This window comes from Cetorhinus maximus, chromosome 7, assembly GCF_964194155.1.
Source record: "Cetorhinus maximus chromosome 7, sCetMax3.hap1.1, whole genome shotgun sequence".
Taxonomy (NCBI): domain Eukaryota; kingdom Metazoa; phylum Chordata; class Chondrichthyes; order Lamniformes; family Cetorhinidae; genus Cetorhinus; species Cetorhinus maximus.
Window position 1 is genome coordinate 24,108,222 of NC_135885.1, and position 13,737 is coordinate 24,121,958.

The window sequence follows — 13,737 nt, forward strand, 5'->3', positions numbered from 1 at the left end:
CTGTCTCACCAACTCAGCCATCAACAGTGAACCACTGTTTCATATGCCATAACAAAGAGTTACAGACCTTCAGTTGTCTCTGTGGGTTTTCTTGACTCTTGCTAACTGTTCTGACTTTAAATTTGCTTTCTGCAGCTTTTGTCTCTTTAAATCTGAAGCACGGAGCCTCCTTTCTGCCCCTCACTCTCAACTTCATTATCAGGACCTTTTCCAAGTCCCTGCCCTTCCTTTGACTAGAGGATTTTCTTTGGATTTTCCCCTCTTGCACTGCCCTGGATTTTTGGAGTTTTTCTTTAGCTTGGGACTGGCTATCTGTCCCCTTTGCTCCAGTCTCTCCTGGCAGCAACTTTCAGAACCAACTGCACTCAAACAGCTTCCAAACAACTGCTGTTTTTTTTCCTCTGTGTGTGTGTGTCTGTGGGAGGGACCTGCCTCTCTGGCCCCCTGATGCTTGGCAACAGTTCAATTCTTCTACCCTTATTTGTTTAACTTAGCTGCAACCATTGTAAAAAACCTCATTAGAAATGCAAGCATCTTTTTAAAGTGAAACTAAAACTCCATTTGACCTTTCTTAACACAGATACAGAAATACAAATCAAACTTAAATTCTAAAACTAAAACTCATTCCTAGTACCCACAAATACAAATATAACTTACTTAAACTATCTCTATTTCCTAACAAAGATGCACTGCAGCAACTCACCAAGGCTCCTTCAACAGCATCTTCCAAACCTACGACCTCTACCACCTACAAGGACAATGGCAGCAGGCACATGGGGATACCACCAATTGCAAGATCCCCTCCAAGCCACATACCAGCCTGACTTGGAACAATATTGCCATTCCTTCACTGTCACTGGGTCAAAATCCTGGAACTCTCTTCTTAACATTACTGTGGGTGTACCCACACCACATGGATTGCAGCGGTTCAAGAAGGCTTTTCTCCACTTTCTCAAGGGCAATTAAGGATGGGCAACATATGCTGGCCTAGCCACTAACACCTACATCCCATGATCAAATAAAAAAATATATATATAATATCAAGAAAGGCAGTGGTCTTAGTACTGACCTGGGGAATCCCACTGTATATATTCCTCTAGTCTGAAAAGCAACCATTCACCTCTACCTTCTATTTCCTGTCACTCTGCCAACTTCGTATCAATGTTGCCACTTTCCATTTTATTCACATGCAAGGCTAGCATGTGACACTTTATCAAACGCATTTGGGAAGTCCATTAATATCACACCAACTGCATTACCCACACCAATCCCCTCTGTTACCTCATCAAAAAATGTAATCAAGTTAGTTAGACATGAAAAATCCATGCTTGGATATTAATTCAGAGTAGCCCAATTGAATTGCCTGAGACACCACATGGTTACAGGGCTTCATTAGCGGTAGCCATGAAGGAGGTCATCTCCAAACCCTGTCCTGGGATTACATGTATTGCATGGAGTAACTTTACTTTGGAGTGGGGAAGAAGGACTCTATCCATTCAGTTTGAAAATATGTCAGTGTATTAATTCTCTGTTGAACACCTCTTTATCTATGGTGCTGGCAATAATCAAAAGATTGATGCATACCATTTTCAGAGACAGAGATACTTTTATGATAAATGTATCTTGTACCTTGGAATGAAACTAATCAACTTCAATAGCCCATCAAACAGGCATAGTGCAACATTAAAACAAGGCAACCACCATACTTCCCATTATATCTGTTTTATGTTTCTAAATTGACGCTTATCTATAGGAATATAGGAACAGGAGTAAACCATTCAGCCATTGAGCCTGTTCTGCCATTCCATTAGATCATGACTGATTTGTTTCTCAAGTCTATTTATCTGCCTTTGCTCCTTATTCCTTGATACCCTTCCCTAACAAAAATCTATCAGTTCACAAAATTTTAATTGACCCAATATCCACTGCTTTTCGGAGGGAAAGGTTATCAATTTTCACTGATCTTTGTATGAAAGATGCTGCCTAATTTCACTCCTAAATGGCCTAAGTCCAATTTTAAAAATATGTCTACTTGTTCTTGATTCCTTCACTAGAGGAAATAGCTTTCCTGTATCTATCCTATCAAATCCCTTAATTATTTTAAATACCTTGGTTAGATCATCTCTCAACCTCATAAACCCAAGGAAATGAAATCCATACTTATTTTCTTCTTCTTGCTTATGACAGCTTGCAGCTTTACAAATCTAAGCCCAAGTTGGACAACTGAGTCACTGCACTGTGTGTTGTTAGGTGGATTGCCTTGAATCCTGCGGCAAATTTTTTGTAGGCTGCATCCACCCACAATGTGGTGAACAGTCTGATCCGGGTGACCACAGTTGCATGCTGGGCTATCCTTGAAATCCCATTGTGATGCCCTTGCATGGGAAGTGTGGATCCTGTTGAGTGTAAGACCACTGCTTTCAAGGGAGGTCAAGCCCTGGAAGCTCTACTGTCAAATCACTCACCAGATCCTTAATGCCGATATTGGTTGCAGTTGCGCCATTTGTCCTTTTTGTTAAAACCTGCAATGCTCAAAGCATTCTCAGAGCTCCGGAAAAGTGTGCATGATTTGAGTCATGTATTCTGTAGGTTCTGAGGATCTTCATGGATTGCCAGTTCTGGGTTGCACATGCAACTCAACTAACCATGTTTATGCATCCTATGCTCATAACTTAATCCTTTAAGGCCTGGTGTTTTTTTTTTCTGGTGAATCTGCACTGTACCCTATGAATTTATACATCTTGATAATTTCCAATTATGCTTTAATCTCTCTGTATTACCATCAAAATATAGGTAGATGCCCACAACCTTCAAATTCTACCTCATGGTTAAGGATTGTACACTAACTACAAGAAATGCCTAAGTTTATAAATCCAGGACATCATCGCTTTATTAAGATCACAGCGATTGACTGCCTCAAAGAATCCCTGGTGCGGCCTTTTCTAAGTGGAGGCAGGCAACCACTTTTTCAATGTTAGCATGGACCGGTTGGGCCGAATGTCCTGTTTCTTTGCTGTATACCCTATGTAAAATATCTGCAATTATTTAAAGTGTTTCAAAAACCTTTACTGGTTATTACTTTTTACACAGAGCATTTTGTTGTTTTAATTGAATTATTGATATTATTATAGGAATGCAACTTAAAGTATTTGGATAGAATGAATATTTGGTGAAATATTAATTTTAAATTTCCATTTCTTCCATCAGCTTAAATGCAAATAATTGAATAAATCCATCTCTTTCTTATGTTGAATTTAATTTATTTTAAATTCAATGGTATGACTAGTCTAATTGAAGGTATAGACATGTGAGGAATGAGCCAGCCTGCAGATTTCTGTATTATTATTATTGATTTCTTAATTGCTCAAGTTTCCTTTTTCAACAAGGAAGGAAATGGAACATTCATGCCAAGTCAAGCAGGCTGGTCTAATATTATCTTACTCCAATTACTCTTCTTGGGGTTTTTCTAAGCCATCTCTGCATATTTATGTTAGGAATTCTATGTTCCCCGTAGACCTATAACAAAATCACAGATTATTCTTGTGGCATTTACCTTCCCACCCCAAGCCTTGGCAACAAAAAAACATATGGCACTGACAAATATCAAAATAACTGTGACAAAGCAGAGACTCCATTGGAAAAAAGGACTTTACTTAAGCAAGTGAAACCCAGTCTGTCAGAATTAACGTGAAGCCTGAAGTTGGCAGTAATTCCTTTCAAAAGATCTTTTTGTAACGTTCTTCATTGTTGTCATGTTTCTTATAAGGATTACAGGCTGAATTCTGTAACTTTAAGATTGTGGAATATGTAAGTCTAACAAAGAAGCAAGAAAGATTTTACAAGCCATAAGTTATGAAGGCGATTTAAATGTGAATTGCTGAAAAAAGAGACACACTGTTGAAGCCTTTCATCTTGCACTCATCAGGGCAGGCACAGGGAGCTATTGTCCTTATGCTTTTGTTTATTCAAAACAAGTGCAGTGTCTGGACATTTTCCTTTTGTCTGCAGAGGACAGGTTACTGCATATGGATGTATGTTGCTTCTAGCAAGCATAAGTGAGCCACATTGCAAGCCCGACTTATATTCTTAAATTGGTTGTTGGTGTACTTCTTAGCACACTTAGGATTATTCAGCAATTGCTGCCCAGTCACAGAATCATATCTAAAATTAGACATTATGTTCTGAGTTTTGCAAGCATAGGTTGGTTGAGTGAGGTCAGTACTCTGCCTGTTTCGATCAGCCAATGGGACGTGCTGTTTGATACGATCCACCTGCCATTGGGATGTAAGGCCTGCCTACCTGGCATCACAGCAGCAATGAAGTTCATCCACCACATTACTCATTTGTGTGGTAGACAGAATGTCTTTTTGTTTGAAGGCACTATCCTGTTACTGGAGAATGCCGTTCGTGTTGCCACTGCATAATAGCAGCGTAAAACAGCCAGCTTCAATTGTTACTCAAATTTTTGAGATACTTTACGCTTCCAGGGTAATTTGGAATTTTTCATAGGTCTCTGCAGCCAAAGGAACATGTCCAGATATTGTGCCTTGTGTGAATAAGCCAAAACATAAAGACAATAGCTCCTTTGTGCATTTGCCATGGCAATATCTCAACCAATCAGAGCCAACTTGCCAACCAATCAGCAACCCCTTTTTCCATGTAGTATAAATTGTTGTTCCCTTTGAAATTTGGTGTTCTTACATCTGTCCTGATGAGTCCAAGGCAAAAAGCTTTGATAGCATGTCTCTTTTTTCAGCAATACTCTGCGCCCTGTACTACCAAATGACTATTAAATGTAAATAAAAGCAAATTACCATGGATGCTGGAAATCTGAACTAAAAAATAAATTTAATTTAATTTAATTAAACATAAGATAAACTTAAATTAAATGTGAATAATTTGGTGAATGCTAAATGCTCATTAACTAGCAAGATTATGTAAAAAAATAGAAGCAGAAAAAGCAAAGAGAATACGGTATTTGATTGGTAGAGCCATGCTGAATTTCACTGAGTAACACATCGCAGAAAGTGGGAATGAAGAACAGCAGCTAACTTTAGCACCTGAATGCTGCAGCATACTGGAGTTCTGTTCAGAAGATCAGGCAGGGTGAGGTGCAGAAGTTGCATCAGCATCGATCTGACACCATTTTAAGATGGAAGATCACACCCCTCACAAACCTCACAACAAGGCAGGGTTAATGTTGAGCTTTAATGAGCCAAAACTTCTGTGATTTCTGGTGCCTGGATTCTGGCCATGGGAAGTGCTGTTAGGCAGTGGGGTGTCCCGAGTACCGGACAGATCCATTTCAGTCTGCTGCGTTCCAACTTTACACAGGTCATCTGTATCTAATTTGTCACAGCAGGAGTTATGTTTCAGGCATAGTGATCTCATTGTATGGTTGCGTCAAACATCTGCCGAATACACTATGGGACTATACATGGCTGAGTCCATCTCCTAAATTGCCAACCAGGTCAGTTTAAGAAACGTTCTGGGACTATTTCTAACAAGTCATCATCCTGCCCTCTGGCTACCCAATCCATGAATGAGTGCAGTGGAAAAATATTGTAACCTGAAACTATTTTTGCTATGCTGCAAAGTCCTTGTTTGTAGCTGCTGTTGTCTCCTTCAGAAGTCTATCAAGTTAAACTTCTTTGATCTAATCCCAAATTTTTCATTGAATTTTACAGTGTGACAACATGCTCTGACATAATGAGAAATTACGCCCTTAAAACATTGTTGGGAACTATACATCGAGTATTATTGGAATCCCCTTTTTACTTTGATCTTGTGTTAGCGGATGAAATAATGAAATTAAAATAACAATCTGAAAAAAGATAACAATTCAGTCTTCCTACACTTAGAATTATTGAGTTTAAATCATTTCCCCAAATCTGCCTGGTGTGTCCTTTCCTTCACATTGACTATATTCACACACTGAAATACAGCATGTTGTATAAAGTTTAGTAAATACTGATCTAGTGCAGATTTGTCAATGGCACCCAGACCTCACTGCAATGCCAAGACATCACAAGTGCAAAATACCCATATTTTCATAACTTATCCAAGAATTGGAAAAATCCTACATACAGACGGGTATCAATTTAGAGGTTTCTTTGAAATAAAAACAATTTATTAACAAAAACGTATGGAACAAAGCAAACAGACCTCCCTTAACTTGCAATTTAAAGATTTTTAAGTTGCAATGTTCTTGCTTTTGGTTCCCCTTAACTCAAAGACTTTTATCAGTACTTGCTAAACTCTACAAATTAAAACCATGTGCAGTCCAAACTATGTGGCTAACTGTATTTTAGGTATCAGGATTACTCCAGAGACCAGTTTGAGTCACAGCAGAGCTTCGACTGTAGGTTTGAACCAATGCCATTCTGTACAACACAATGGCAAACTTATTTCCCTGTGTATTGTATCTCATTGGTTTCTGGGGTAAGGTACCAAGTGTCCTGACTCTTCCCATGCAGCGACTTGCCCCCCTCCCACCAGCCCCCCACCTCTCCTCCCCCACACAACCAGGTTACTTCAAGTCAGTCCCAGTAATAATGGGATTCTCTGGTGATTTTGACCTTCCAAATAAGGTCTCACTCCCCTCAAGAATGTGTAACCATCATCTGTCAAGTCTTTGAAGATCATCATGACTCCTCAAACTGAATTCTTGAATTTTTAAATCTCCAGAATAATTTTCTTTGCTTTTTTTACAGGTTATTTTACTTATAACATTGATGGTTATTAAAAGTAAAACCATTTCAGTTTATTATGCTAATTGGAACAGTTTACTTTCCAAAAGAACACAAACAAGATGGAAAGATGGCTCATCTTATATATTTGGTTTGCACAAAGATTCATCAGCCCTCCTCATACCGCAAAGCTAACATCTGATGAACATTAACTAGAAATTGCTCCTGTTTTTTTTTAGAATGCAGCCCTGTTTTGGTGGAACCTCCACAAAAATGGACAAGGTAATGCAGACACTCTCCACGCTGGCTGTCCAGTGCTAGTTGGAGACAAATGGGGTAGGTGCACGATTGAAGTAATTGTGAATCATTTGTTCTATATGCTCCTTAAAATGGCAGTGCACAAGGTAGATGAGCCCAATATAACACAACAAAATCAAACACAGGGGCCGAATCTTGCCCTTGTCGGGCGGGCTCAGTTGGGAAGCTGACCGCCGTCCACAATCGAGGCCGGGAGGCGATTTCACGCGTTAAGGCCCACCTAGCGTGAAACGCGAGTGGCATTGCCTGTGTGGGAGGGAGGGGAGGGGGGCGAGTGCGTGCTTCAGAATCTCCCTGAGGCACAGAGCTGCCTCAGAGAGATGAAGAGTTAATAAGATAATAAAGAAATGAAAAATGTTATAAAACATGCCCCCTCGTGTGACTCTGTCGCATGAGCAGGGACATGTTATTAATTAAATTTTAAAATTTTTGTTTTATTTTTATTTGGTGTTGGAAACCTCATCCTGCCCATGGATGCGGCTTCCTAAAAAGTGCAAAGGCCGCTTGGCCTTTTCGCCTGCCCGTCAACTATAAGCACGTCAATTCACACTGGAGCGGTTCGGGCGCGTACCCGTCTGCCGAGGTGAAAGTTCTGCCCATGGGATTGAGAAAGGTGATGATAGTGGTAAGGTGATTGGGATAGCAAAAAAGATGCTAGTTTCATGACTGATGTAATATAAACATTTCCAACGATTAAAACACAGGCCTCTGGTGCACACTGTGTGGAGAAATATATAAAAAGAAGCCAGAAATAGAATACAACAAGCATGTGTGTTATACACCAAAGACCTGTGTTTTGGCATCAGTGAGATGCAAAGGGATCTGGGTGTTCTAGTGCATGATTCTCAAAAGATTAGTATGCAGATACAGCAAGTAATGAGGAAAGCGAATAGAATGTTATTGTTTATTGCAAAAAAAATTGAATACAAAAGTAGGGATGTTATGCTTCAGTTATACAGGAGCATTGGTGAGACCACATCTGGATTACTGCGTCCAGTATTGATCTCCTTATTTAAGGATGGATATAAATGTGTTAGAAGCAGTTCAGAAAAGATATACTTGACTATTATCTGGAATGGACGGGTTATCTTATGAGGGAAGGTTGGAAAGATTTGGGTTGTATCCGCTGGAGTTTAGAAGAGTAAGAGGTGACTTGTTGAAACATATAAGATCCTGAGGGGTCTTTACGGGGTGGTTGTGGAGAGGGATCTTTCCTCTTGTGGGAGAATTTAGAACTAGGGGTCACTGTTTAAAAATAAGGGGTCGCTCATTTAGAAGAGAGATGAGGAAAAGTTTTTTCTCTGAGGGTAGTGAGTCTTTGGAACTCTCTTCCTCAAAAGGCGGTGGAAGCAGCCTTTGAATATTTTTAAGGCAGAGCTAGATAGATCCTTGTTAAACAAGGGAGTGAAAGGTCATCAGTAATAGGTGGGAATGTGGAGTGGAGGTCGCAATCAGATCAGCCATGATCTCATTGAATGGTAGAACAGGCTCAAGGGGCTGAGTGGCCTACTCCTGCTCTTAATTCATATCTTCATATGTTTTCTTTGTGCGTTCTTTGCATCCTCATTCAAGGCAGAATCATTTGGTAAATAGAACTCCATTCTTTTAACGTTTTTTACTCTTTTACCCTTTACGCAGCTATTACCTCAAGGAACAGCTTAATCAGAGTCCTGGGAGCTAGCAACCAGATCATGCAATAGTTAATGTTGGCCATAGTTTGGCAACAGTGTACAGATGAGGGGTTGAGTAGGTCACCGGGACCAGAGCTTAGTTCCTGAAGTTTACTTCAGTGATTATGAAAATTCAGCATAAAGTTTAATTACCTCAGTAATTAAAGCCTCTGAGTATGAGAAAGTGGAACAAGGATTTAAAGTTAACAATAAGAACATGTTTTTAAAAAATTTCTTGGTGGTGTGACTCAAAGGTAGATGGGTAGAAACTCAAGGTCCAGTACTTGGCAAAGAAGAATCTAGAAGAGTGGGAAAGATAGAGGTAAATAATTGGATGTACAGGCTGAAAACCCCCATGTTGTAGTTTAATGAAAGTGATCATTTTATACAGTACCATAAAAACTACATTCGAAGATATGAATTAGGAACAGGAGTAGGCCATTTACTGCTCGAGCCTGCTCCGCCATTTAATGAGGTCATGGCTGATCGGTTTGTAACCTCAACTCCACATTCCCGTCTACCCCCAATAGCCTTTCATCCCCTTGCTTATCAAGAATCTATCTACCTCTGCCTTAAAATCTTAAAGACTCTGCTTCCGCCGCCTTTTGAGGAGGAGGATTCCAAAGGCTCACAACCCTCTGAGAGAAAATACTTCTCCTCCTCTCTGCCTTAAATGGGCGACCCCTTAATTTTAAACAGTAACTGAGAACAGGAAACGTTTTAAGCTAATTCTATAACACTTTTAAAGGCCAGAATTTTTCTCTCGTTGGGCAGGCGGGCCCCTGATCCGAATGAGCGTAAAATGACGCGCGATGACATCGGGTGAGTGTCCCGACGTCATTGCGCACTCGTGCGATATTTCGGTCAGCGGGCGGGCATGGGAGTTGGCAGCACGCCCACCGACAATTAAGTGGCCTATTAAGGTCCTTAATCAATTAATTGAGTAGAATTTTTTGCTGCCCGCCCAATCATTCGGTTGGCAAGTGAGCAAAAAGGCCAAGCGACCTTTGCATTTTTGGCGAAACCTCATCCACGGGCGGGGTGAGGATTCAACCAGTGATTTAAAAAAATAAAAACTGTTTATACCCCTATTTAACATGTCCCGGCTCATGTGACAGAGCCACATGAGGGGACATGTTTTATGACATTTTTAGTTCGTTCCTTAGTTTTTTTAAACAGCTCTTCATCTCCCCGAGGCAGCTCCGTGCCTCAGGGAGATTGGAGCGCTCTTTCGTGTGCATGCGCGAAGTTCGCGCTAGGCCCACTCGCCCTCCTCCCCTCACCTGCACAGGTAGCGCTGAGCGTTTCCACGCTGGGCGGGCCTTAATGGGCCCGCCTGCGTAAAATCAGAGTGCGGTGCCAATCGCGGGCAGCAATCGGCTTCCTGACTGCCCCGCCCGCCCCTGCCAAGCACCCCCCATCAAGGGCAAAATTCTGCCCATGGAAGTTATGCAAGAGGATTAGGAAGTTGCCCATGTTGTATTATTCAAAAGGCAAAATATGGTAAACTAGATAATGATAGTCCAGTTAGCCTACCTTTAGTGGGTAAGCATTTATTAATTAATTAGTCAAAATTAATACTCGTCTGCAAATTCACAATTCAGAGCAGCCAGCATCAATCTAGAAACACAGAAATATAGAAAGTTTACGCCACAGAATTTTGAATGCCTTTATTAAATCTCCCGATAACCTCCTCTGCTCTAAGAAGGTGAACAACCCCCAGTCTCTCCAAGCAGCTGAATCCTCCCCCATCCCCAGCAACATTCTGGTAAATCTCCTCTGCACCCACTCCAAAGCCTTCCTAAAGTGCGCTGCCTAGAATTAACGACGATATCAGGCTGAGGCCTAACCAGGGATTTATAACGGGTTTGCCATGAGTTTGTTGTTTTTGTACTCTGTCACCCTGATATTTACAGGAAGGTGGGGGTCCTGTCAAAGTGAGCAGCAGAACCTCGCTGCAATGTTTTACTCCATTTTGTGCCTTGCAGCCAGATTGAGAGGGCTCGTCGGCTCATTGGTGAGAAAGCTGGCAATTGCGGGGGACAGTCCCAGGCACTGAAGAAGATTGCGGGTCATGCGGGGTTTGGTGTTGGGGCGGGGGTGGGGGTTTGGGGGGGGATGGGGAGGTGGTTAGTCTCAGAGCACATTGGACAGGTGGGACAGATAGATCATGGGGTAAAGTTCAGAAGGAGAGATTGCAGCTTGGGAGTCTGAGAGTTTGTAGGGGTATGGGTGGCGGGGTATATCACGGGGAAGTCTCAGAGATTGTATGGTTGGTCCGAGAGATTGCAGAGAGGAAGAGATCGTGGGAGTCACTCCTGCTATGCCCACAAAACAGAGCTGGAAAAGCACTTACCTCCTGGAACTCTATCTAATTATCTCATTCATCTGGGTGCAAAAACAGCAGCATGAACGGGGAGTCAATGAATTAAGTGACACATTACCCAGACGTCACTACAACTATTCCTGATTTTGCGCTAAAAATTGAATTACCCATAAGTTGAAATAAACAATATAAATAAACAACAAAATGGCAACTTATTGCTGAAATGTGTAACGAAAGGATAATTTGAATTAAGTAACTTTGACTTAAGATAAGGAGGTTGTATGGGGAAAAATAAATATAATTAATATATTTTTCTTTTTTAATTGTTCTTAATATTTGCCTTTTTTTACCATATTTCAATGAAAAATGGGTAAGACTAGTCGTTGCTGGTATTTTCTAGCCGACGATTTGTAGATCTTTTAATATGTGGCTGTTTAACAATTGTTCTTCTTTAAAAACAAACTTTTCAGTCGCTAACAAATGGATCCGAGAACATGGGCAGGAATTTCAAAGGAAATGTGGAGCTGACCCAGATGAATAAGCGATCTCTTCGTCATGGGACCTCTTGGAGTACAAGAACTTGTGCTATGCATGGAGAGGGGTAGCACCATATGTTTCTGAAATAATGACTGGAAGCCCGAGCACTGTCTGAACAGGAGTGAGGAAGCATGGCCTGAAGCCAAACACACTTTAGCACTGACTCGGGTCTGAGGAATGGAGCTGAGCGGTTGTTAACATATGGGGAAAACATACACCCTCGGAACCAGGACGCGTTGCTGCAAATTTCCATTCATGTCATCGCTGACTGTGCCTATGTCATAAATTCCTGAACACTGTATCCGAGAAAGCTGGATCAAAGGAAAAAGGAAAACAAACTACCCTCAAATAACTGAGGACAGAATGTTTTATTTTACAAAAGTAGCTCACTGAAACAAATTGCTATATTGCTTTGTTCATTCCTGAGGAGAATTTCTTTGGAGAATTAAAAGTGAAATGAAATTTGAAAGTGAAATGAAGGGGAACTTCTGTTTCTGTCTCTCTTGATTTTGGAATGCAGGCAGTAAGGTAAGAGAGGAGATCAAATGTATGTTTTATTTATCCAATGGGATCTGTTCTGGTGCTTTCATTTGAGCCTGTCCAATGACCGTGCACAGATCATGAATAGGTGCACCAGCGGACAGTACACAGGTCAGAATCACGTCCAAGACCTGTACACAGATTGCGGAATGCACACGCTCACTCCAGACTGGCAGAACCCCACATGATCAATTCTTTTTATTCTCTCACAGGATGCGGGCAGCGCTGGCATTTATTGCCCATCCCTAATTGCCCTTTAGAAGGTTTTGGTGAGTTGCCTTCTTGTACCACTGCAGCCCATGTGGTGTAGGTACATCCACAGTGCTGTTAGGAAGGGAGCTCCTAATGTTGGTTAAGATGTGCTGAAGCCTTCCTGGCCGTTGCCTGAATCTAGTGTTAGGCCCATTTCCTATATAAATTCAGGGCCCAACTGTAGGTTTAGACCCCTTTCTAGGGTTGCTAACTGTGATTAAATGCACTCCAGGAGGTTTCATCACATGACTTGCCCCCACGCTCCAGCCATTAGCCGGCCATCCCATCCATCCTTAATTGTGGTGCACTGTCTTCATACGCCAATTTAAAAAACAAAAAGCCTAATTGTCCATTTGGATGATGATTGACTGTCAGCCAAACAGCCTTTTTCTCACATTTTCCACTTTTTAATATCTGGTAAAGGGAAAAGCTCAAAGAAAATGACCAAAAAAAGCAATCTTTTTTAATGTCACCATGATTTTCCTCCAGGATTGCACACATCAGTGTCCTAGAGATTGTTCTTCAATTTCTGGAGACTCCAGGCCAATCCAGGAAGGTAGGCAACCTTACCCCTTTCTCATACTAAATCTTGACTGATCACAGCATACGTTGTGTACGCTGCAAACAGTTTTCTTAGCCCAGAATTCCTTCATGGGGCTGCTAAATGTGGCTAGAAAATGGGAAGTAAATTGTGGAGCCAGGAGGAGCAAGAGTGCTTCTCATAGCTCCTCAGTGAAACTGCAGACCCCTGTCAGCCACCTCTTGGCACCCTCCGGATTTCCTAGCTCTCCCTCCCTGGACTCACTGTAGTCCCATTCTTGGCATCCTAGTTGGTCAACTTTCATCCTCTTCAGTTTCCTAGGGTACAACTGACCAATCATGTCCTGATGATGAAAGAGGACCACTTTTCCTGGTCCTCTTGTGTACCAGTTTTGATGCAGAACTCTGTACCTTGATGCACCCATTTTTAATTCTTTGGAATATATTTATTTTGCGTTCCATACATCTTATAGTTGAAAACTTCCACTGATAGTCAGTCAATCTGATAGATACCTTTCTGACCAGTTAATCCATTGATTCCAATACCAATATGATTCCAATATCCCTTCCTAACAGCATTATGGATGTTCCTACACCACATGGACTGCAGTGGTTCAAGAAGGCAGCTCACCACCACCTTCTCAAGGACAATTAGGGATGGGCAATAAATGTTGGCCCCGGCAGTGATGCCCACATCCCCAGTAAAGAATAAATTAAAAAATATATAAGTCTTAACTTTTGGTTGTTCTTCATTCCTTTCTAGAAAATTTTCCACCCATTTCTTGATCACAGAAATACAGAATCTTTACAGTGCAGAAGGAGGCCATTTGGTCCATTGAGTCTGCACTGGCTCGCTGAAAGAGCA

General features: G+C 41.3%; 1 protein-coding gene across 1 annotated transcript in view; it reads left to right on the plus strand.

Annotated features, from left to right (window-relative positions):
• Positions 1–12,015, plus strand: part of p4ha3 (prolyl 4-hydroxylase, alpha polypeptide III) — a 77,393-nt gene extending 65,378 nt beyond the window's left edge. Inside the window, exons 12-13 of the mRNA XM_078545201.1 lie at positions 6,929–7,025; positions 11,474–12,015. Of these exons, the coding sequence (XP_078401327.1) occupies positions 6,929–7,025; positions 11,474–11,544 (168 nt within the window). The 3' untranslated portion in view covers positions 11,545–12,015. The remainder of the gene's footprint in view (positions 1–6,928; positions 7,026–11,473) is intronic.
• The last annotated feature ends 1,722 nt before the right edge of the window (positions 12,016–13,737 follow it).